This window comes from Diabrotica virgifera, chromosome 5 (genome assembly GCF_917563875.1).
Source record: "Diabrotica virgifera virgifera chromosome 5, PGI_DIABVI_V3a".
NCBI lineage: Eukaryota > Metazoa > Arthropoda > Insecta > Coleoptera > Chrysomelidae > Diabrotica > Diabrotica virgifera.
Window position 1 is genome coordinate 45,745,584 of NC_065447.1, and position 24,600 is coordinate 45,770,183.

Sequence of the window (24,600 nt, forward strand, 5' to 3'; positions counted from 1 at the left end):
GTCATCATCAGGGGATTTATTATTTTTCATTTCTGAATGTGCCTTTTTAACTTCATGTGGAAGACAATGATGCTACATAAAAAGTATGTGTTTTATCTCGCCAGGTATTAATGACGCCCGGGTAAAGAACTCTGTGTATATTCAGGTCTTTATAGGAGTTTCCACTTTTAGGTGTTTGTTTTTCCAAATTATGTAATTTAGGCATCATAAAAGTCATATTCCTGCGTAAAAACGATATATTTTATCAACCCTTTTCAACTAGTTATACCTGTATTTATTAACTTTCTTTTTTGTTTCAGAAATACGGCCACCTCCCTATCGTCGAATAAATAATATGGAACGATTAAAACCTGAAGGTAAGTCTTACTGTTGCTTTATCACTACCGGTATTTCATTAAAGATATAAGTAATTGATTGTAATTTATTACAATCAATACAACATTCTTAATAGGTTTTATATCTTGTATCATTTCTTATACTGCAAACATGAATATTTTACGGTTTGTATAATGATTTGATAGGTAATACTTGTCATGCTGATGTAATATAATATAATTATATTATGTAGAAAACACATGAGCTACTATACAAATGTAATCTTGGATTATATTTCAGATGACGTTTTTTGATTTTAATTCCTCTCTTTTAATAGTTCATTTCAAAAACTACTAATAATATTAAAATTTTAAAATTTAAAATTAAGAGTTGACTAAGTAGCACAGAAAACGACAATAAATATCATCCCATACCACCAGATTGACAACAGATGGAATACTCTCTTTGGTTACCAAAGAAAATATTCTTATTTTTGTTTTATTTTTTTTTATTATTTATTTTTTATTTATTTAGTACCCAAATAACAGTACTGGACCAATTACAATCTGGGTTAGTGTATTAAGCGTATTAGTAAATTTACCGTTTACAGATCATAAACATAACAACAAAACAGTATAAAATACATAGACTACATAAACGCCGTTTATATGTAAGTGTGTGAAAAAACTCAAAATGAGAAAAACACACTTACATACGAACAACGACGAACAAAAACTTATAAAGTAATTAAAGAAAAACAGAAAATACATAGTATGTAAAACAATTAAATACAAAAATACAGAATAAATATATAATATAACAGCAAGATGTTAAAAAGTGACTGGTTGCAACCTAATATCGTTAGCAGTATTCTTAATGATGCGTAAATTAGAATTGAAGATGTCAAAGAGATCAGAGTTCGCATTGTAGTTAGCTTGCATTTGTACTAGAGGTGACTGCACCAAAATATTTGATTTGGCTCTATTAACATAAAACGTTTGTGAAGTACGAGAAGCAACACGTGGTACGTGGAGATTAAGAAGTTGCAAGGAGTATTTACTTGATTGTTAATAATTTTAAATAAAAAGCATAAAGATTGAGTTATTCTACGACGCTGAAGACTTTGCATCTTAAATTTATCGAGAAGTAGCTCTTCAGAAAATCCCCTAGCAGGATAAATGCCAGTGGATTTAAAGTGCATACTTTTTAAAAACCGCCTCTGTACTGATTCCAAAACAGTTGTGTGATTTTGATAAATTGGAGACCAAACTATCGATGCATAATCGAGTTTGGGGAGAACAAGAGATGAATATAAAAATTTGCAAGTGTCAATATCGGTAAGTTCTTTCGCATTTCGTAAAATGAAACCTAGAGTACTAAACGCACCCGCAACGATATTAGTGATGTGTGGAACAAATGATAGTCTGCAGTCAAATATGACCCCCAGGTCCTTAACAGAGCAGGGGCGACAAATGGAAGTATTATGTATATGATAATCATAGTGTGTTGGAGAAGGGCTTCTAGAAAAAGACATAACATTACATTTAGACGCATTTAGCTGCAAACAATTAGTGTCACACCATATACTGATTTTATTTAAATTTTCTTGAAGTCTAATGCAATCGGAGGGTGACTTAATTTCAAAAAATAATTTTAAATCGTCCGCATAAATTAGTGAATGAACATCTAGGTCATCAACAATATCATTAACGAATATCACAAACAATAGCGGCCCTACAATTGAACCTTGAGGTACTCCGGATAACTGAGGAAAAGGGGTTGATTTAAAACCTCTAATTTGTGTATATTGCCATCGATCTGTAAAATAAGAGTTAAATAATTGTAACAGCGTAGGTGTGATTGTAATAGAACTGAGCTTATTCAGTAGAATTTTATGACTTAAGCGGTCAAAAGCTTTGGAAAAGTCAGTGTATATGACGTCGACTTGAGCATTTCTGTCTAATGCTTCACACAGGAATTGAGTGATATTAACAAGATTTGTTAAAGTAGATTTACCACTGATAAATCCGTGCTGTTGGGGAACTATGAATGGTGAAATGTTGGTGTAAAGGTGTTTATTTATACATATCTCGAAAATTTTACTAAAATTGGATATGATAGCAATAGGCCTATAGTTTTGGATAGAAGTTCGATTTTCTGTCTTAAACACAGGGACAATTTTAGAAACTTTCCATTGTGTGGGAAAGACCGAACTGGATAATATGCAGTTAAATAAAGTACACAGAAGAGTTGAAAATACGTGGGCACAATCTTTTATGAGAAATGCAGGAATATTATCTGGTCCCATCGTCATGTTCGGCTTAATCTTCCTTATGGCCTGTTCAATTTCAGATTTTGTAAAAGCGGGAATGTGCAATTGTTCGGCAATATATGTATTTAATTTGGGAGTGATATGGTCGGGAGGAGAAATATCGGTGTATGACTTTGAGAAGAAATCGGCAAATGATGAGGCAATATCCTGTGAAGTCTCTAGCTTTATATTATTATACGACATAGTTTCAGGAATAGAACAATTTGTTTTCTTGGAGTTTATGAACGACCAGAAGCTACGAGGATCTTGTTTAAGATTGAGTTCTAGTTGAGACACATAACGCTTGTATATTATTTGATTAAAGTATTTGAATTCTGAACGAATTCTCTTGAATTCAGTGTAATTATGAATATTACGAGATTTTTTGTACGCGTTCCAAGCTCTATTTTTAGTATTCAGAAGATTAATCAGATCACCATTGAACCAAATCGGATAACGTTTAGTTTGCTTCTTTTTAAGAGGAATATGTTTAGAGAAGATGCTGTGAATATACTGATAAAATGCATTTAGGTTGCTGTTGATATCAAGATCAGTGGAAAGAAAAGACCAGTCAGATAAATACGAGTTCATAATAAAGTTCTATACAGTTGGCTCTCTTAAAGTTAAAATTCTGCTTACTGTCGATTTTGATTTCATTAAATTCTTTTTTAATACTAAAATCAATGATGAGCGCTGGATGATGGTTATCCTTGGGAACAACATAGTCAATTGCCTGATATACGTTACAAAATATATTAGAAAATACCAAATCTAGGATTCGTTCATTATGATTAACTACATGATTATATTGCGATAGATTAAAGAAATTTGCAACATTCTGCACGCCCACTGATTTACCGGTAGTAATGCCTTGAGTATATTCCGGTATATTAAAATCACCCAAGACTAATACTGTTTCGTTAAAAAGACATTCAACTGTTTCTAAACACTCTAGGAATAATTCTAGTTCCGCTAGAGGTGTTTGCGCGGAGGTATATATACTAACACGAGATAAAAAACTATTTTCTTTGATACAACTTTGCTTATGACTACATCAATTAATTTAACTTCAGCAATAGCAGCACATATAGAGTAGACATCAATAGGAATAACATTTAATGCTTTATTAACTGCTAATAGTACACCTCCACCTCTAGTTGTCCCAGTGGCTAAAAAATCCCGATCTGAACGAATCACAGTAAACAATTCAGGATCAAAAAGTCCCGAATCATACACACTAGAATTTAACCAAGTTTCAGTGAACGCAAAAATTTTATGGGTACCAGGAACGGAGCCGTGGTTAGTGTAAACCAATTGAGTCCGACCTAGCAAACTGCGACAGTTTTGGTAATATACTTCAATATTTAGTTTTGGGCTCCCATTATTCTTCACCTGGGGCTTAATAAATTGTTTCTGTGGTTGCTATTTAATGTTAAGTACATTAGCCTTAAATGAGTCCAGCGTATGCTTGAATACATGACATGAGGATTCATCCCATGTTGCATGGTCAGTATTAATCGTCTGAACTCCATCACGTTTGTTATAATTAACACAGTTTCTCAATTCACCTGTTGTCAATCTGGTGGTATGGGAACGATATTTATTGTCGTTTTCTGTGCTACTTCGATTGATAACTTACTTTGTTTTTCGTTAGATGGCTCTAGTTCATCCGTGACATTTCTTTCTTTGTAATTCGGAAAGGCCCAAAGTATGATACGTGGAGAAATCGGAGAGAAGAGGATATGGGACTACTGATGAGGGGGAAAAGACCTCCGAAACCAGTATAGACTCTTCCTGCACTCTCCGATTTAACCAGAGTATTATGCAGCTGCTGCATTTTCGTGTTGCAAAGAAATTGAAAATGTTTATACATTTTTAGAGTTGACTTATTAATCAAAAATATTATTCTTTCATTTTTTTTCGGGCATGCGCTCCCTCGCTTAGTTGATCTCTCACTTATGTCCAGGTCTCCATAGCGGGACAGTGCAATTAAAAGGTATTTTATTTCCATTACTTCTTCAATACTGATGCCATTAATTTCTATTTTATATCTGATTGGTTTCTTGCTGATTACTATTGTTTTAGTTTCCTGAGATGAGACCATCCTATTAAATTATTCTTTATATGTACTTAATTTATTCTAATATACTTAATGGTAGAAGAGCGAAGTATGCTAAATGTGCAGCCACTCGAGCGTTATGGGGACCTATTGGGTTGTGAAGAGTAGGTCCTACAACCAAAAAAAGTTAAGTAAAGTTTTTCATTTTAGTGGAGAACTTTCCATTTTTAATTTAATTTTCCATTTCCAACAATCGTTTTTTTAGATTATGGAGCCATCTATCCCCAATTCGAAAAAATGTCTCGAATAAAAGTTACTTATTTTTACGTAAGGAAAATCCAAATCTGTAATAAAAAATGGGGCTCCCATTTAAGATTTTGAAGTAACCCCCCAAACCACCTCCGTGGGGGGGGGTCGTGTTTGGTGCCTTTAAGTAGATAGATTTTTCAAAAATATTGAATAAGTGTATTTTTCAGTTTTTCGATCTGATGTTCATTTCGTGAAATATCGCGGGATTCGTAAAATATTAAATTTACCCCCCACCCCTCTCCGTGGGAAGTCGTGTTTAGTATCGCTAGACAGATTTTTGAAAAATATTGAGCACGTATTTTTTAGTTTTTCGATCTGTGATTCATTTCGCGATATATTCGCTTTTTTCTTGTGAAACTTTGGGACTCACCCATTTCCTTACGACCCGCCCCGATCAAATCGTCAGATTTTTTAAATATACACTGTTTTGCATGTACTTAACTTAGCTTATCTTAATCTGACGATTTCGAGTTTTTTAAGGATAGATTTTTTTTCGGCCCCCCCCCTTAACGAACTCCCCTGCATTAAGAGCCAATATCTGGTAGAGGTACATTTTCAGGGTACTAGGTTTCTCCACATGTAATAATCTGACGCGCTCGAGTAACTGCAAATATCCCCGCTTGGACTCCCCTACCATAATTCATTGTAAAATACATAATTAAACTTTAGAACAAAAAATACTATGGCTTACCCCTTCAATCTTGCCACTCTACTAAATATACTATGGCTTACTCCTTAAAATCAACTTTTTGCTAATACCAAAACGCTGAATACTCTGATAGAGATATGTGAAGTGAGTAACACAGAGACGCAGGCCTCCCATCACTTACTGCACTGCTAGGTCAATCCAGGTTATAGGTCGATTATACAGGGTGTCCAGAAACTCTACCGACAAACGAAGACAGGAGATTCCTCAGATAATTTTAAGACAATTTAACCCAATTCACCTAGTCCGAAAATGTTTCTTAAGGGAGCTAGAGCTCTTTGAAGATGGCGTCATGAAATTAGTTTTTCTTAAATACCTCCAGAACGCTTCTATTTAGAAAAACGAAAATTGGTATGCTTATTTAATTTTCAGATATGAATCGATTCCATCCATTGCAAGTTTCTAGTACCAGTCATAGGCGTCCGTTTTGGGTAGAGCAACGGGTATTTTATCGCATAACTTTTTTGTCCTTAACTTTTATGCATTTTTGATAGCGGATTATTAAATTGTGAGGTATTATAGTACTAAAAGGTACTCTTGCTTTAAGTCGGTAGGACACACCATTTTCTAGAAAAATCAATTTGAAAGTTTTTCGTTTTTGGAATTTGAAAAAAAATTGAAAGAACTTTTCAACAAAAAACGAAGTATTTTACCAACATAAAGTAAGAGTAACTTTTAGTACTCGAATACCTCAAAATTTAATAATCTAGTGTCAACAATGCTCAAAAATTCAAGACAAAAAAGTTATGCTATAAAATAACTGTTGACCTACCCAAAACGGACGCCTATGACCAGTACTAGAAATTCGCAATTAATGAAATCGATTTATCTCTGGAATATAAATAAATGTACCTACCAGTTTTCGTCTTTTTAAATAGTTTTTTTTTTAAATTTTTTTTTAATTCAAAAAGCGAAAAATTTTCAAATCGATTTTTCTAGAAAACGGTGTGTCCTACCGATTTAAAACAAGAGTACCTTTTAGTACTAGAATACTTCACAATTTAATAATCTAGTATCAGAAATGCATAAAAGTTAAAGATAAAAAAGTTATGCGATAAAATAACCGTTTCCCTACCCAAAACGGACGCCTATGATCGGTACTAGAAATTTGCAATGGATGGATTAGATTTATATCTTGAAGATAAATACGCGTACCAATTTTCGTTTTTCTAAATAGAAGCGTTTTGGAGGTATTTAAGAAAAACTAATTACAAGACGCCATCTTCAAAGAGCTCTAGCTCCCTTAGGAAGCATTTTCGGACTAAGTGAATTGGGTTAAATTATCTTAAAATTATCTGAAGAATCTCCTGTCTACGTTTGTCGGTAGAGTTTCTGGACACCCTGTATAGGTCGACCCACAGGTCTATCCAGCGAATACACCAGCGTATTCTAGTCTAGTAGCAGATTTATTTAGATATTACATTTTATACCACAACGTTAGTTTTTTTGTTTTCAGGCCGAGTTTGGACAGTGTGAGTAATCAACAGTAAAATGATCTCTTAAGTAGAAATCAAAAGGCAAAAATAGAGATAGCTAGAGGCAAAATTGTTGCAATTAAACATGTATAATAGATGGTAGCAAGTCTGATAGCAAGTGTTCGCTAGAATTTTTTTCTGGGGGGGGGGGTACTATTCTTTATATATTTTTTATATGCGCCACTGTTACTATACGCATGCAAAAATGATTAAAAGTTATAGATGGTCTATTTATATTGCTGGGTATTGCTCAATATTTTATTGATGAATAATTTAGAAGCATTCGAAGTACAGATATTTCACAGAATGTTGATAGACATTATACTGAACACATAAACAATGAGGCTCTTAAAAGAATGGGTACTTTGTAAAATAGTAGCAAGACTACGATTTCAATTTTGAGCCATTTTTGACAAACTTCCGGAACTTACAACTTTTTAGCCGGAACTGATAAAAACCGGAAGTATATATTTCTTCTTTTGCTAAGGCGCGTCAAATAATATATCGCTTGTACTATTTTGGTTATTACTTTAAAACAGTACATCCGGTCGCATCTCCGGAACCGGAAATTTGAGGTCAAATGTCTCACTTTTAATACGATCTTTGGGCTATAAACTCTCATTCAATACCTCATTTATCGTTCTACATATTTGTTTTAATAACGGAGTAGTTTATCGGCACTAAGAATTATATAACAATATTTATATTATTTAATAATTATTGTCTAATAATCTATATCTTCTCTAATCACCTTTGGCGAATGCACCAAAGTTTTAAATAAAAAAACCACAACTTTTACATAGTTACTTTAGTTACAATCTTACTCTCTAAATTACCAAACCTCGTTTAATAGACAAAAATATGTTCAAAATGTTGTGAATCATCTTTAATAACCATATTTCGGGTTTAACTATGTTGTAATTTTTTAATATCTTAATTTAAAAGTCATTCATCTTCTTAAATTGAAACGACAATGATAAATTCATTGCCGTCCGATTCTAAAATTTTTGATTAAATAGCCGAGAATGAAGCTAAGTGGTTAATTTTTTATGACGACACTCATATCGACTACATAACGAATTGTTTCTGTTCTAAATAAATTTTTATACATTTTTTTTTTAATCTATAATTTTATAATTTTTAGTAATCATACATTTTCGAGCAAGAAATAAATACGTATGCAGTTAGTTTTCATCAATTACCCCCATATTTGTCAACTGCTGAACGTTGGCCTCACTTAAGATTTTCTACCTATTTCTACCTTCTATTTTCTACCTTTTTTGCCTTCTTGAGCTTGTTGAAGCCTATACCATCAGCATACATTAAACAACAAGGGATGTAGCTTTGGAATTTCCGTGTTGATTGAAAAAACTTTAATTGAGCATACTAGACCTCTTTGTTTCTTTTATATCCATTAAGAGGAAAGACGCAAAATGTCGCCTGTCAAAATGTTCAATGTGTTTTAAATGTATTCGTTTTTTTCGAATCCTGAGAAAACTAATAAGTATTTTTGAAAAATTTAAACGCAGAATGAAAGATTACGTTATTACCGAGGGCCGAAAGTCCCTTAAAATAAATAAAAAGTTTCTTTTGAATGACATATTTGCAATTAAAAATCCCACTAAATTTTCTCTTTTATTTTCACCCCTGTAACTTATTAATATAAACATTATAGAAGTTTTCAGGGACATTCGGCTCTCAGTAAAAATGTAATCTTTCATTCTGCGTTTAAATTTTTCGAAAATACTTTTAGTTTTCTCAGGATTCGAAAAAACTGAATACATTTAAAAGACATTGAACATTTTGAAAGACATTTTGCGCCTACACCCTTAAATGGACAGTGATATTTTAAACACTTTTTCTGTATTCAAAACAATAGGACTATTCCAAACCAAAATAACGTGAGTGCTTTGTTATACGGACCTCCAGTCGCCCCTATGAATACTAGCAGTACGATTTGTTGTGACAATATTTTTAACATTTTGTAGCGCAAACACAATCGTGGGATGTATAACAAGTAAGCCTGCTTTAAATAAACAAATATTGAGAAGTAATCGCTACATTATCATCCTTTTAAATAAATGTAAGTACTTAACATACAAGGTCAATATTACACAACAAATCCAAATATCTTTTAGTTCAACCGAAAAGAAAAATAGAAATCCATCTTTAAAAATATTGAGGAATTTTTGAAGTTATACTTCTTTACGGGCGTAATGACGGTGAAATTTTATATGGGAAAACCTAGCGACCGGGCGCATGCGCATTATAACTTTGTTCTGATTGGATGTTCAAATGACATGACAAAAATTATCCAATATGGCAGCTGTGGCACAGCTGTGGGACTGCGTTTGGTTATAATGTATGCTTGTTGCGTTTTAAAATTTGTAGGAAGAGAAACAACAAACAAAAAGTTAGTTAATGGTTATACTGCCTTTTTAAATAGTTTTCATATTATATTTTTGGACTTATTTACATAGAAGAGATGATTGTTTCATGCCAATGTGAAAGCTCATCAAACTGTGCCTAGTATGAGTGCCGCAGATCTCGCTTATTCAAAGCTAAAGAATCTTTCACTGGTAAGTGTTTTATAAATAGTTGATCAAATTTTGTTATGATATTTGAACATAGCCACTTTGCACGACGCAAGTGATTGCGAAATTTATTAGTCGTTATACGGGCTCCGATACCTACCTTGAACCTACCAAAATACATAAGTAGTATGTAATACTTTTATTTACATAATTTATATTTATATTTACATAATAATATATTGTCTTCTTACTCTATGTTTTGTTGTATTTTTTCAATTCTAAATCATTTCAATTCAAAATCAAAATAATTTAATTTACATAAGTTAAAAATGTCAAAAGGTTAATCTGTTTAGTTAGACGATCTTCGCACATAATGACAAGCTGTCTCTGTGGCGCAGTTTTAATGCGAGAGAATCCCAATACAACGCAAATACCAGCCGCGTGGTAAGTTGGTTCGAATCCCAATAGAAACTTTTATTTTTTTATTTTTTTTTTATACATTTTATGATTGTAAGTATATTTATTATATAATTTTATTTTCAGAAAATACGTATTTAGTTAAAAATTTTTCCGACAATTAATGTTCAGAAATCATTTGTGGCATTTTTAGTGTGTTTGTGTGTGTTTTATTTTTTTATTATTTTAATTTTTGGCACTGTTTTAATAAAAATGTTTGAGTAAGTATAAATTAATTTAATATTTAAATAAAATATAAATAAAAAGTATATTAATTTCGTTTATAATCATATAATCATATAATAGAAGTATAACTTCTTACGTGCGTACAAAGTACACACACATTCTTTTTTTTCCTTAATTTTCTCGGTACATTATCTTAATATATGTATAAGTATGTACCATGTAAAGGAATGGTAGAAGATTTTTATTCATAATCACCTACGCCCGGGTAAAATTTGTTTATAAAATAGTAGTTATTTTCCTAACAAATGCAGAAAGTCATTCTTTTCCGCACGCGACTTCAGTTTGCCGAACGACGCGAAGCGGGAGTTCGGCAAGCAGTCGAGTGCGGAAAAGAGACTTTCTGCAAGAGTTAGAAACAATATTTTTTCTAAGAGTCTTTAAAAAATTACCAAATCTTAATCAATTAATTTAATTAATATGATAATACATACACAAATTAATTCTTTGACAAGGTTGTCAAAACCAAACTTTCAATATAATTAGTTAGCATGACGACGATCTTGGTTTCCATGAGGATGATTCAAAACGACTGTTATTGTCTACCGATTTGACTTTCGAATATTATGTCAATATAATTTTATTTCATCGAATTGTCGCGTTAATTTCAATAAGAACAACAGGAACACAATAAGATATATTTGAAATAAATTAGTAAATAATATCTAAATATTAGTTTATTGCATGTATTATAATTACTTTAAGGCCATATTAACATATCTAAATTAACACGCGTGCGGAAAAGTAACACGCGTGCGGAAAAGTGAAACTTTCTAAACAAAAATGCGTGCGCGAAAGTAGACATTTTTGCACGTTCGTAGAAAAAATTAATTACAGCATTAATAATAATTATTATATTAAAAAATAACACTTTTTACCAAATTGGCATATCGAGCTGGAACGCACGAGTAGAGCTGCATTCCTGGGAAATTCCCGGGACACATTTCCCGGGAAATCAGTAAAAAATGGAAATTCCGATTCCCGCGAATTTTTACAGATTTCCCGGGATTTTAAAATATTTTATTTTAACTTATGAGCGGAGATGTTACTAACTCAATGAATAAATGGTTCTGATACAATTATTATCTCTGCTTAATAATCATTTTAAATCATTCCACTTAAAATATTTATCTTTCAATTATATTTTAACCCGGGAGCAGTCGCGCTCAATCTGTCACGTAAGTAGTCGCGCGTAGAGAAAAAATCTCAAAATACGAATTTAAATGCGAATTTAAAAGAAATTTCTATTGTATAATATTTTTATTGGCTTTACGTTAAAAATATCTATTTCTAACAATTTTAAAGCTAATTGGTTCTCACCAAAGCCGTAAATTTCACAAAAAAAAATAAAAAAAATAAAAAAACTTAAATTTTTTTTTAAATTCCCACGCATTACTACAATCTTCCTCGAGGCACTTACAAGTGAAAAGTTATGTTACAAAATTTTTCTTCAAGTTATCACGGAAGAGGTTAAAATATTAGATTTTTTGGCGCGACTGCTCCCGGGTTATACCTTCCAATTTTGGGGTAAAATCAGAATGTATCACATCCGTCAGCATAAACATTCTTTTGTTTATGCGACGATCCGATTTATTTTGAAGCATCCAGAATTATAACATAAATATTTATTTTTTGAATTAAAATTATGTTTATGAAGAATTAGTACATAGGAAATTTAATACGGTATTAGATTACCGTACATCAACAGAAAGTGCGTTTTCAACTTCAGCAAATTTCTGTACAAAAAAAGAGCCAGCCTGGAAGATCAAACAGTCAACAATTTATGTTTTTTTAAAACATATTTCAATAATAAAAACAACGAAAATTCAGATCACACAAATTTATAATTTTTCTATTTTTAAAATTTTCTTAAAATTTTTAATTTTCTGTTAAATTTTTGAATTTTTCTAAACATTATTAATTTGTAATCAAATTTTTTATACTAATTGCATTGAAAAATTAGAACAAAAACAATTTCTTCTTTTTATTTTTAAATCTCCCGATTACCGGGAATTCCCTGGAAATCCAAATTACCAACTCTCGATTCCCAGGAAATCAAAAGGGGCCGGGAAAATGGAGCCCTACTGACTTAGTATAACAAACTTTCTTTCTCTTTATTTATTACAAGATACCCCAGACATTTTTAAAATAAAACAGTTAAACCGTTTTGTTGTTGTTTTATTTATAACTATAAATATGAACAAGGGGACAAGGCTAGGCTAGATAAATTAGGCGAGACAATACTTACAAATTTTAATTAAGCTGCACAAATTAAAAGAACAAGCGTATCATCCAGAGTATATCCTCTGGTCAATGTCGAACACTTCTTGCACTGCTTCATGTACCATCTGATCATTGACCGTCACACCCTGTATTATTGTGTGGAAAACAGGAAGAGATAAAGAAATAAGCGATTAGTTTGACCCTTCTAAATACTTCTTGCACTTCTTCTACCTTCTGGTCATTGTCGATCACTTCTGTGGAAAAGAAGACGAGATCAAGAGATTTGCGACCACTCCTTACAAAACCTCTGGCAATTGCCGTGCGATTCTTGCACTTCTTGGTAATTCTTGTACACCTTTAAGTCAACCAAGCATTTCTCATTCTACGTCATCGGAGACCCTGATGGCATGATTACCAAAGTGATCCAGAACTCCGCTTATTCTACTACTTACAACTGTTAATCATATGGAGAAGCGACTCTAACGTTTTCGGTCCAAATTTCTTGATCTGCTCTAAATGCAGCTCTTCCTCACCCGGTATGTCAATCCTCTCACAAGATAATGACACAGTTTTGACGCGTTTTATCTTATTACTGATGTGCTTTAGTCTCCTTTTCTAATTTTAGTTACGTATATTTTTTGTGCTGGCTCTTTTATGCATTTCCACGATTTTTGTCTCTATTTCTTCTCGATCGGATTAAGTCTAATCAATGATGTGTGATGAGTACTCGTATAGTAAGAATAACTTACTATACGAGTAAGTACTTAATTAAGATTTATTCACCTTATTTATACAAATACACCCTTAAAAAACCTTAGGTGGAGTTTAGGTTAAATTTTATGTTATTCTTTTAGACTATTTTTATGATCGTTTTTGAACATACATACAGGGTGGGGCATTAGTGTGACAAAGTCCAATTACTTGTTTGTCGTAAGAGATACGAAAAAAAGTTATTTAGGTAGAAGTTGGGGCACACATAGTACCATAATTTAAAAATATTTTCAAATATACAGGGAGGTCCGTATTGACAGGGTGACACAAACTTGTTTTTTTAAATGGAACACCCTGTATATTGTTACATTTTTTGATTCTCCTCAATGTTTCCTTTCTTAAAATATAGGGTTTTGTAATATACGAGGTGGTTTAAAAGATAATTACGTTTTTGTTAATTTCGTAGCAATATTTACACCCTGTAGAATTGTAGTGATTCGACATCAAATTTTTATTTTATGTTCGAACGATTTTTAATATAGTCTACTATTGTTAAACATTATCAGTATATCGGAATGTTTAATTTTAGTATACAGGGTGGGTCGAAACTCGGATTGAGTATTTTCTGAGTTTTCTTAAATGGAACACCCTATTATTTATTAGTATTTAAGTATTGTAATGAAATGAAATTTTATGTTACTTTTGTTTTTCTTAAGCATTCCCTATACCTAAGTGCTTTAATTTGTAAGTTATTCGTGATTCTTTAAGCCAAACATTAATTGCAACAAAAATTACGTGAAATTTTATTAGGTCGCCGTGAAAATATCTAATCAAAAATAATTTTTCGAAAAAAAAATACATAATATTCTAGCCTGATCCTTAATTTATTAATATTGGATTAGATATCCAAATTCATTCGTAGTTAAGGTTCTTGGTGCTTAAAATATTAATCAAACATACAAAATTCTCCCTAGTTGGCTATGCCACAAAATTTGCCCTAACATTTGACATTATACTATTTATATATTTTCAATTGATTTGTTACCATTACTAATATTAATTTTTCTAATGAGGAACTGATTAAAATGGCTTTGTGTTAGGAGAGTATAACAAAATTGAGCAACTTTGAAAGTACATATACTAAAACGGTCTCAACAGACTAGATACTTAGATTGTAAGAATGGTTGTAGTAATATGCAGATCCTCAGTGACACTGAGGATTGTATTTAATTCCTTTTTTCTTCTTTTACAATACTTTTTGTTTTATCAGATTTATGATTAATCTAAGTGTCCAGTCCGTTGAAACCGTTCTAGTATATTTTCAAACATTTCTCTTCTTGGTTGTCGTCTATCAGGGAATTTCTGATGAAAAATTTAGTAGCATATTTTTGTTATACATATGCACATTTTAGCATACTAGCACAAAAATCGTATTAATCAGTTCCTCATTAGAAAATTCATATTAGTAATGGTAACACAGCAACTGGAACTATAAAAATAGTATAATGTCAAATTTTTAAGCAAACTTAGTGTCATAGCCGACTAGGTAGAATATTGTATGTTTTTATTGATATTTTGCGGACCAACAATCTTAACTACGAATTTATTTGGATATCTCATCCAATATTAATAAAATAAGGATCAGGCTAGATTATGATTAATTTTTTTTCGAAGAATTATTTCTTATTGAATATTTTCACGGCCACCTAATCAAATTTCACGTAATTTTTGTTGCAACTAATGTTTGGCTTAAAGAATCACGAATAACTTACTAATTGAAGCACTTAGGTATAGGGAATGCTTAAGAAATAAAAAAGTACCATAAAATATCATTTTATTGCAATACTAAAATACAGGGTGTTCTATTTAAAAAAACTCAGAAAATACTCATTCCGAGTTTCGACCAACCCTGTACACTAAAATTAAACATTTCGCTATACTGTTAATGTTTAACAATAGTAGACTATATTAAAAATTGTTTAAAAACATAAAATAAAATTTTTATGTCAAATCCGTACAATTCTACATGGTGTAAATGTTGCTACGAAATTAACAAAAAAACGTAATTATCTTTTAAACTGCCTCGTAGAATATTACAAAATCCTATATTTTAAGAAAAAAAAACATTGGGGAGAATCCAAAAATGTAAAAATATACAGAGGGTTCCATTTAAAAAAAAAACATAAGTTTGTGTCACCCTGTCAATACCCACGCCCCTGTATATTTAAAAATATTTTTAAATTATGGTCCTATCTGTGCCCCAACTTTTACCTAAATAACTTTTTGTTCCTATCTCTGACGACAAACGAGTAATTGGACTTTGTCACACTAATGCCCCACCCTGTATACGTCTCACTCGAGAAACGTCGTTTCTCTTCTACCGTTAGGTGTCGAGGGAGGTGCTTCTAGCCTTTGATGAATTTTCTCCATTATCTCCTGATCTTCACCATTTGTGTTGTTTCTTTTCAAGATTTGCCCTTATTTTGTACTACACGTGCTGTCGCTTTTCCACTTTTTTATTGGTCTGCCTCTTCTGTTTTTCCCTGTTGGATTAGCTTCTCACAATCTTTTCACTGGGCTGTTACTGCCCATTCGTGTTAAATGACCGACCCATGCTAATTTTTTCTCTTTTATGATGTGTAAAGTAACGGTTTGATTTTGTATGTTTCTTATTTCTTCATTTCTGAGTCTCTCTGTCCTTCTTACCCCCATCGTTTCTCTTTGTGTATCAAATACCACATATTTTAAAGAAATCAACTAATATTTCAAAAACTTTGGATTATTCCACGAATACGTGAAGAAAATATTTGTCCTGTACATCTTGCATCTCCATACTTGGCTTCTAAAATATTAAAGAGTTATGTTAATACATAAAAATATCGTATAATACGCGGTGACTAAAAGCATCAAACAACTATAAATCCTTTCATTTTACCGCACTTTTGATATTTTGCACACCATCTACTACATATCACATTTTTTTAGTAAACAAGTTATATTTTTATTTTCCAAATGATTAGGCATCCAAGAATATCTTTTTGAGCAACTGTCTATACATTTCTTAACTGTTTAATCAGAAATCTTCGAAATGAAAATAGAAAGAGACTAACCTATCTTTTTCCTCGACTGCCTCCGAAATAAATGATGGTTTAGAGAGATACAGACCTACACTTTCCGGCAATTTGAGTGGTCTACGATGATGAAAGACGTTTTTACCGACAGACTACGCTGAATTCCTTTGCCAGTCATTGTATACAGTGTCCGAAAAAGACATTTTTAGAAATATGCGACTTAAATTTGTTGACCAAATTTAGAACCACTGATTTAACTGTTTAAAAAAACTCTAAAGGGCAATTATTTCACTACTATCTTTTTATTATTTATCTGTCTGTTTTTCAATGTGCCTCCAGTAAGTTGTCATTCCATCTTTTTCGTGGTCTTCCCACTGATCGTCTTCCTATTGGGGAACCGTCTCTCGCCGTCCTTACTACTCTATAATTTGTTGTCATTCGGCTTATGTGGTCGATCCATTCTACTCTTCTGTTTTTCACCCAGTTATTAATGTTGTCCACCTTGCATCTACGTCGTATATCTGCACTTCTAGCTCTATCTCACAGTGTCTTACCATCGATTTTTCGCAGTGTTTTCATCTCTTCTGTTTCTAGCATTCTTTTTGTCCTTTCTATATCAAGTCGTGTTTCTACCTAGTTTGTCATTATTGGTCTGATGACGTTTTTGTAAATTCTGCCTTTCACTTCTTTTCCGATGCATGTTTTTATTTCTCCATATTGTTTCATTCAGGCAACCTGCGGCTCTGTTTGCTTTATTCACCTGATCTTCCACTTCCGTTTCGAGCTTTCCGTAGCTAGATAGTATGATGCCTAGATATTTAAACTCCATGACTTGTTCTATTATTTGACGCTCCAGCTCTAATTTACACCTTATTAGATCTGCTGTTATAACCATGCATTTAGTCTTTTTTTGGGGAAATTAACATGTTAAATTTTCTAGCGGTTTATATTAAATTCGTGCAGCATACGTTGTAAATCATCTTCACTTTGAGAGATTAGTATTGCGTCGTCTGCATAGCAGATTATTTTAAGTTGTTTTTCTCCCATTTGGTATCCTTTTTTTGTTCTTACTTTTTGATTATTTCGTCCATGGTCAGGTTGAACAATAGAGGACTCAGGGAATCTCTCTGTCTTATCCCATTGCCAGCTTCAATTGGGTCTCCACACCCTATATTTTATTTTATATTCTAAATCCTGTTAACTTCTCTATCACAAAAATATAAAGGGGTGTTATGTTATACAGGGTATGTACAAAGTTATAACCAATGTTCTGCGAAAATCGTAATAAGTTCAGCTCCCTGTATAAATAAAAATAAACACAACAGCAATGGTTTATTGGTGCCATATATTGATTGTCAAAATTTATAAAAATGGTTGTTATTGCTATTTTTCTTTATATCGAATATTCATATAGGATGAGTCAAAACGCAAGTACATTATTTTCTCAGTAATTTTAAATAGAACACCTTAATTAATAACTTGCTCTGAAAAATGAAAATATCTCGAAAACTAACAAATTTAGGCATAGGGAATATTATACAAAAATTAAAGTACGGTAATAATACTTTTCGATGGTGATAAACAATACAGGGTGTTCCATTTAAAATTTCTGAGAAAAGAATGTACTTGGGTTTTGACTCACCCTGTATTCGATATAAGGAAAATTAGCAATAACTCTTTCTCATTTTTATAAATTTTAACAATCATCAAAAAAATAGCACCAATAAACCATTGCTGTTGTGCTTATTTTTATTTATACAGGGAGCTGAACTTGTTAGGTTTTTCATAAAAAATTGGTTATAACTTTGTAAAAGCCCTATATAACACAACAAACCTTTATATTTTTGTGACGGGAAAGTTAAGAGAATTTCGAATATAAAATAAAATATAGGTTGTTCCATTTAAAAAAACATAAGTTTGTTTTGCCACTATGTTATCGAACACCCTGTAACATTCTAACTAATTTCGTAATGTAAAGCTGAAAGTTGGCTACAATTTTTGTTATCAACTTTTATTGCAATCTATCACTATAGCGGATCTACTAAGCTTTATCACACTCATCAATCACCCTGTATATTGAATTTTAATTATTTTAGGACGAAACATTTTTCTGTCATTACTTTTTAAACCACAAAAATGTCTGGCAATTATAGTTCATATTTCTAATAATATTTAAAAAGTAATGACAAAATAATTTTTCGTCTTACAATAATTTTAAATTCGATATGTTTACCTATACAAATGTGCTGCGCAGTAATAAACGCAACCTGTATCAGCAGACAGATGGCCGATACGGTGTTTGAGGCAACATAGGGAATCATATATGAAAGAACCAGTTCTCTTAAAATAATTTTTTTTCGTTGCTAGCTCTTGGTCAATAATCTTAGTAAAGCCGAGGCTCAACTTACGCAGTAGCACCAAAGATAGTGACAATGCTGCATTTTAAATGTTTTCCTGCTCTTTAATTTGTCTCTTTCTTATTGTCATCATATTGGGTTTTCTAAGGTAGCCATATTAAAAAGCTACTACGCACAAAAATTATTTGTATTTAAAAGTTTACTTAATAAAGTTGGTACACTCTGTATTATTATCTTCCATTTCTGCGTATAATAGAGTAAATAAAACACGACCAGACAACAAAATGATGTTTAAATTGCAGCGTAATTTATACAAAAATAGTTTCACTTCGAAGAACTGAGATGATCATCACAAGACAGAGTTGGCAATAGATGAGAATTGAAGAGAAAAAATGTCAAATTTAACATAATAAATCTTTAAATTTCACAACATTGTTATTAAACGGGAAACCACACTTGGATGGAGCGCAAAAATTAAATAGATTTGGGTTTTTCGACGTTCAGAAAGGTTGTCCTAAGTTTACAGTTCTGGAAAACACGATACTCAAAATTCTATTTTTAATGTGGTTCCCACAATGTTACTCAATAACTTGATGACAGCGAGACAATGTTTCGCACTATCTAATTTCAACTGTCTGAGAATATAAACAATAACCCTCATTAACAGATTTGAAATTCTTGAGACACCAAATATGGAAGACAATCTTTTTTTTCTTTGTCAAGCTTTTTTATCCATTTTTCAACACACATCTCCTATTTTGCGTCCTACTAATCTACTTCATGACGGAAGCCATAGCCTAGACCTAGTGGCTAGATACAGGCTTACCAAGCTGCGTGGTCCGGGTTTGATCCCGACAAAGACACCAGAAATTTTTCAATTTCTAATTTAACTGAGCCACCACTGTACTTCGGAAAGGCACGTAAAGCCGTCGGTCCCGTCTACTTACGTAGGTAGTCGTTAACACTGAAACCTGAGCCAGAAGATTACATAAATTAAAGATGTACAATAAGCTAATGGGCTGCAGTATGACCGGTTACAACGACAAACGGTTACCGAAAAATATCCACTTCTTACTGCCTAACGGATACCATGGTACCACTCATAATCTGTCTCATGGATCTTGATCTGTCTCATGGTCTTTTATTATTCCAAAGTCTCAGTTACGTTGTTTTCTTTACGTCTCTCTTCCACATTCTTAAAATATACCCAGCCCATTACTTTCCATTACGTGTCTCCATTTCCATTCTCCATGAAACAAAAATATGTACAAACATAACAACAGTGATTATGCCACTGAGACGTCTGTAACACACACTCACACATAAGAGTGAAGAGATAGGTACATGATGAATCTAGAGAAAAAGCAAATAAGTATACAAATAAAGTTGCGAGAAGAGCTCAAAGTAATAAAAGAGACAAATACGAAAATATAATTTTCTTCTTAAAATGCCTTTGGCTGCTAACACGTCTATTGTCACTTTATTTTCTGCTGCTCTAAATAGTCCAGTGGTAGATAGGGAAAACCACTTCCTAATATTATAGAGCCAGAAAATTCTTCGTCCGCTTGGACCTCTTGTGCTTTGTACTTTTACTTGTAATGTAAGCTACAGTAGACAATAGTGTTTTTGATTTCTCATGATGTGACCCAGATATTTCAACTTCTTCACAGTTAAAACAATTCACATTCCTTATGTAGTCTTCTCATGGCTTAAGTATGTGATACACCATCCACGCAGGAGACTCCATTCTTCTGTAGTACCACATTTCAAGAACCTCCAGTTGTTTAAGTTATGCTTTAATTAGTCTCCAAAACTCTACCGCTACACCGTAAAGTTCGTAATAAAAATGGTTACTTCGCCTATGTTTTAGTAAAATAAATAAACTTTTTGGTGAATGTGTTTGTGTTACTTTATTTTCATTAGCAGGTACTTCATAACAAGTGAAACATAATAATAGATTTTGTTAGACATGATGGAATAGAAAAATGTAGTTACATATTTAAAAAAATAATAAAGGCGCCATCACATCTAGTACAATTTTCAATGTCAGCACACACGTTCATCGAAACTATGCTTTGAAACTAATTTCAAAATTTCGTCTAACTAGATGAGTAAAAAATAAAATAGGCCACAACCAAAACCCAGTAAAAACGAAGCGGTAGTGGGTAGCTGTTTTACTGCAGTTTGTCGCTGATTAAATTACAAGAAAGTTCACAGAATGATCTGGAGTAAGTCATCGTATGGTGTAGCGAATTTTGAAAGATAAGAAACTCCGTCCCCATAAAATTTACTTCAGAAACTTTTCAAAAAGGATTTTGATTGTCGGTTACACTCATGTGCAGGCGCGGATCTAGAAATTCATAATAGGGGGAGGCAGACTTACCTCTCAAATATTATATTTTCCAGATTGAGCCATACGACTCACACTTACTCTAAGGATAAAATACACTATATAATCCCAGATACCTACGGTATCAAAAGGATTGATAGACAATTCACGATAATTAATCTCACTGGTCGTTCTTTACCATAAAGATTAACCTTTTTACCATCAATGGGTAGGTACGCATGGATTATCTAGTAAAATACAAATTTTTATATCTTTATTGTAGGTACCGCAAATTTGAAACGTGACTTTTCATGCGATAAGGTTTATACCTAGTGTGACCAACTCCAATTGAGTCGAATCCGGGACAAGGCTGAAAAAAAATACCCAAAATCCGGGACATTTCAATGAAAATCGGGCCATTTGTTTTCACAAGACAATTAAAATACAGAAACGAAAAGAAAAGTCCACAGTTTTAGTTTTCGTAGAACTATAATACCACGATATAAAACGCATGCGTTTTGGATGTGGTATTAGTATTACACTCTAAAGATTGTCGATTTTTTTTCGTCCTACCAATTCAGTTTGATGCGAATTCTTAGAAGAATAACGTATTCAAAATTTCAAAATAGAATTTTACCAAAACGTTGAAAATTCGGATGGCCCGGAAGCCTTGTCCGGGACGCCGGGACATGACTTCGTAGTTCGAGCCATGTCCCGGATTTTTCGGGCTAGTTGGTCACACTATTTATACCCAGTGTAATGCATTTGCATTTTAAAATATCATTGTTGTTATTATTTGAATTGAGAAAAATATTTCCGTTGTTTATGGTTCCACCGGTACCCAAACAAATGCGCCTGCAGATTATTTTTCAGAGAAGGGTGTTTTATTAGATTTTATGGCTTCTTTCAATTCTTTGGAAGCGGTTGTCGTGTAATTTAGTGTTGTACTCATGGCATAAAGTTTAGAGTTAACAGAAAAAAATAATAAATAATAAAAAAATACTTATAGACTAAATACAATAGGGGGGGTCCATGGACCCGTTGACCCCTTCTGTATCCGCGCCTGCTCGTGTGGAATAGTTTTGTTGAGAAATTGGTCGTTTTCGGTGCTACACAGTCTATATAGAAATAACGCAAACACAAGGGAACAATGTGACTGAAAAATAACTAAGGCAGCGTTTAGACACCACGATAAACCCGAGCAATTTATCGATATCGATCGAGTTGTTTCAATTTATCGTTGTGTGTAAACGGTACATCGCAGCGATTTATCGGAATTGGAGTTGGTATCGGATTGCATCAGTTTATTGTAACGATCGAGTTGTTTCAGTTTATAATCAATCGCGACAATATGTCGCAGCGTCTAAACAGCTTTAAAAAAATCAATCATCATCATCATCCAACCAATTTACGTCCACTGCTGGACATAGGTCTCCCCCAATTGTTTCCACACTTCACGGTTTTGTGTTGATTTTTGCCAGTTTTTACTAATCCGCCTGATATCATCTGTCCATCGTGTAGGCGGCCTTCCTCTACTTCGTTTATCTTCTCTTGGTCTCCACTCCATCAGCCTTCGTGCCCATCTTGAATCTTTCAGCCTGGCGACGTGTCCTGCCCAGTTCCATTTGAGCCTGGTGATACGTTCTACAACATCTGCGATACCGGTTGTTTGTCTGAGATCTTCATTTCTTATTTTATCCCGTAGAGTTACGCCCAGCATGGATCTTTCCATGCGCCTTTGAGCAACCCGCATTTTCGACGCTGTTGCCTTGGTTAGAGTCAGTGTCTCTGCTCCATATGTCATTACCGGTAGCACACATTGGTCAAACACTTGTCTTTTTAAACCGATCGGTATACTGCTCCTAAATATGTCTCTCAGAGCTCCGTAGGCTGCCCAAGCAAGAGTTAATCTTCTTTTTATTTCGCATGTTTGGTTATCTCTGCCAATTCTAATTTCATGATCCAAGTAAATGTACTTTTCCACTAGTTCTACTTCTTGTTCGCGTATAATCAGCTGTCCGCTAGGAATCAGATTAGTCATAAATTTAGTTTTAGAAAAGTTCATTTTCAGGCCTATTTTCCAGCAGATAGCGTCTAACTCATTTAGCATTTTCTTTACTTCTCCTAGGTCATCAGTTATAAGGACTATGTCATCTGCAAAACGAAGATGATTTAACTTTTCTCCATCTATTTTGATCCCTTTATTGTCCCAGTTGAGCATCTTAAAGGCATATTCCAGAACAGTTATGAATAGTTTTGGCGAGAGTGTGTCGCCTTGTCTTACGCCGCGTTCTATGCTTATTTGTTTGGTTTTATCATGTAACTTAACACTCATTGTTGCCTCTTTATAAATATTATAGATGAGTGTACTGTAACGGTAGTCAATGCGGCATTCATTTAGAGCTTCTAAAATGCTATCCAGCTCTATCGTGTCAAAGGCTTTATGAAAATCCACGAATGCTAGGACAAGGGGTTTATTATATTCTATTGACTTCTCAATTAGTAACTTGACTGCCTGCAGATGGTCGTTTGTCCCAAAGTTTGATCGAAATCCAGCTTGTTCTTTTGGCTGGTAAAAATCTAGCTTCTTTTCTACTCTTGATGTCACTACTTTTGTAAAGAGTTTGTATAAGTGGTTTAGCAGGCTAATGGGTCTATAATGTTCTAAGTCTGTCTTATCTCCCTTCTTATGCAAAAGTATTATTACTGCGTTTTTCCATTTTTCAGGTATCGACTTTTGATGAAGGCATAAGTTGAAGAGATTTTTTATTTTACCTATAAGAATGTGGCCTCCGTTTTTAATGGCCTCTATTACGACTCCATCTTCACCTGGTGCTTTTCCATTTTTCATTTTTCTCAGTGCTTGATGGATTTCGCTAGTGGTTATCTCTGGTAGTATTTCGGAGCCTTGGTTTATTATTTTCTTTGAAACCGCTTCCCTCAGATTAATTTGATTCAGCCTTTGGCTCCTATATAGTTCCAAATAAAATTCTTCTACGATATTTAGTAAATCTTCTCTGTTTGATGTTATTTCGCTGTTTTTATTTTTTAATTTATGTATTTCGCATTTTCCGTTGGTCAATTTCCTTCGTAAAACTTTCAAACTTTTATTTTCTTCTATGGTTTTCTGGATGCTTTGAGTTTTATACTTCCTTAGATCTTTTCTGATTTCCTTTGACACTTTCTTGTTGATGTCTCTTAACGCACTTTTTTCAGTATTTTCGCTTCTTCTCATTTTACTTCGCGTTTTGATTAGTTCTCTAGTTTCTGGGCTTATTTTTTCATCTCTCTTCTTTTTTGGGCAGTTTTTTCGTTGACTTTCTTCAATGGCTCTAATTATGTTTTCATTTAAGTTATTTATACTTTCATCTGAAGTTGTATTTCTTTCCAAATCAGCGTTTATATGGTGTTGGTATTTATCAATATTTAATGGGGGAGTCCAGGCTTGCAAGGTTTTCTTTTTTATCAAACGATTTCGTTCTTTTTTGAGGTCTATTTTTA

The 24,600-nt window shown here is 32.9% G+C and overlaps 1 protein-coding gene across 1 annotated transcript in view; it reads left to right on the forward strand.

Annotated features, from left to right (window-relative positions):
- The window catches only part of LOC114326142 (mothers against decapentaplegic homolog 6), a 245,817-nt gene that overhangs the window by 77,737 nt on the left and 143,480 nt on the right, over positions 1-24,600 (forward strand). The window contains exon 2 of the mRNA XM_028274389.2: positions 300-356. Coding sequence (XP_028130190.1) covers positions 300-356 — 57 coding nt within the window. The remainder of the gene's footprint in view (positions 1-299; positions 357-24,600) is intronic.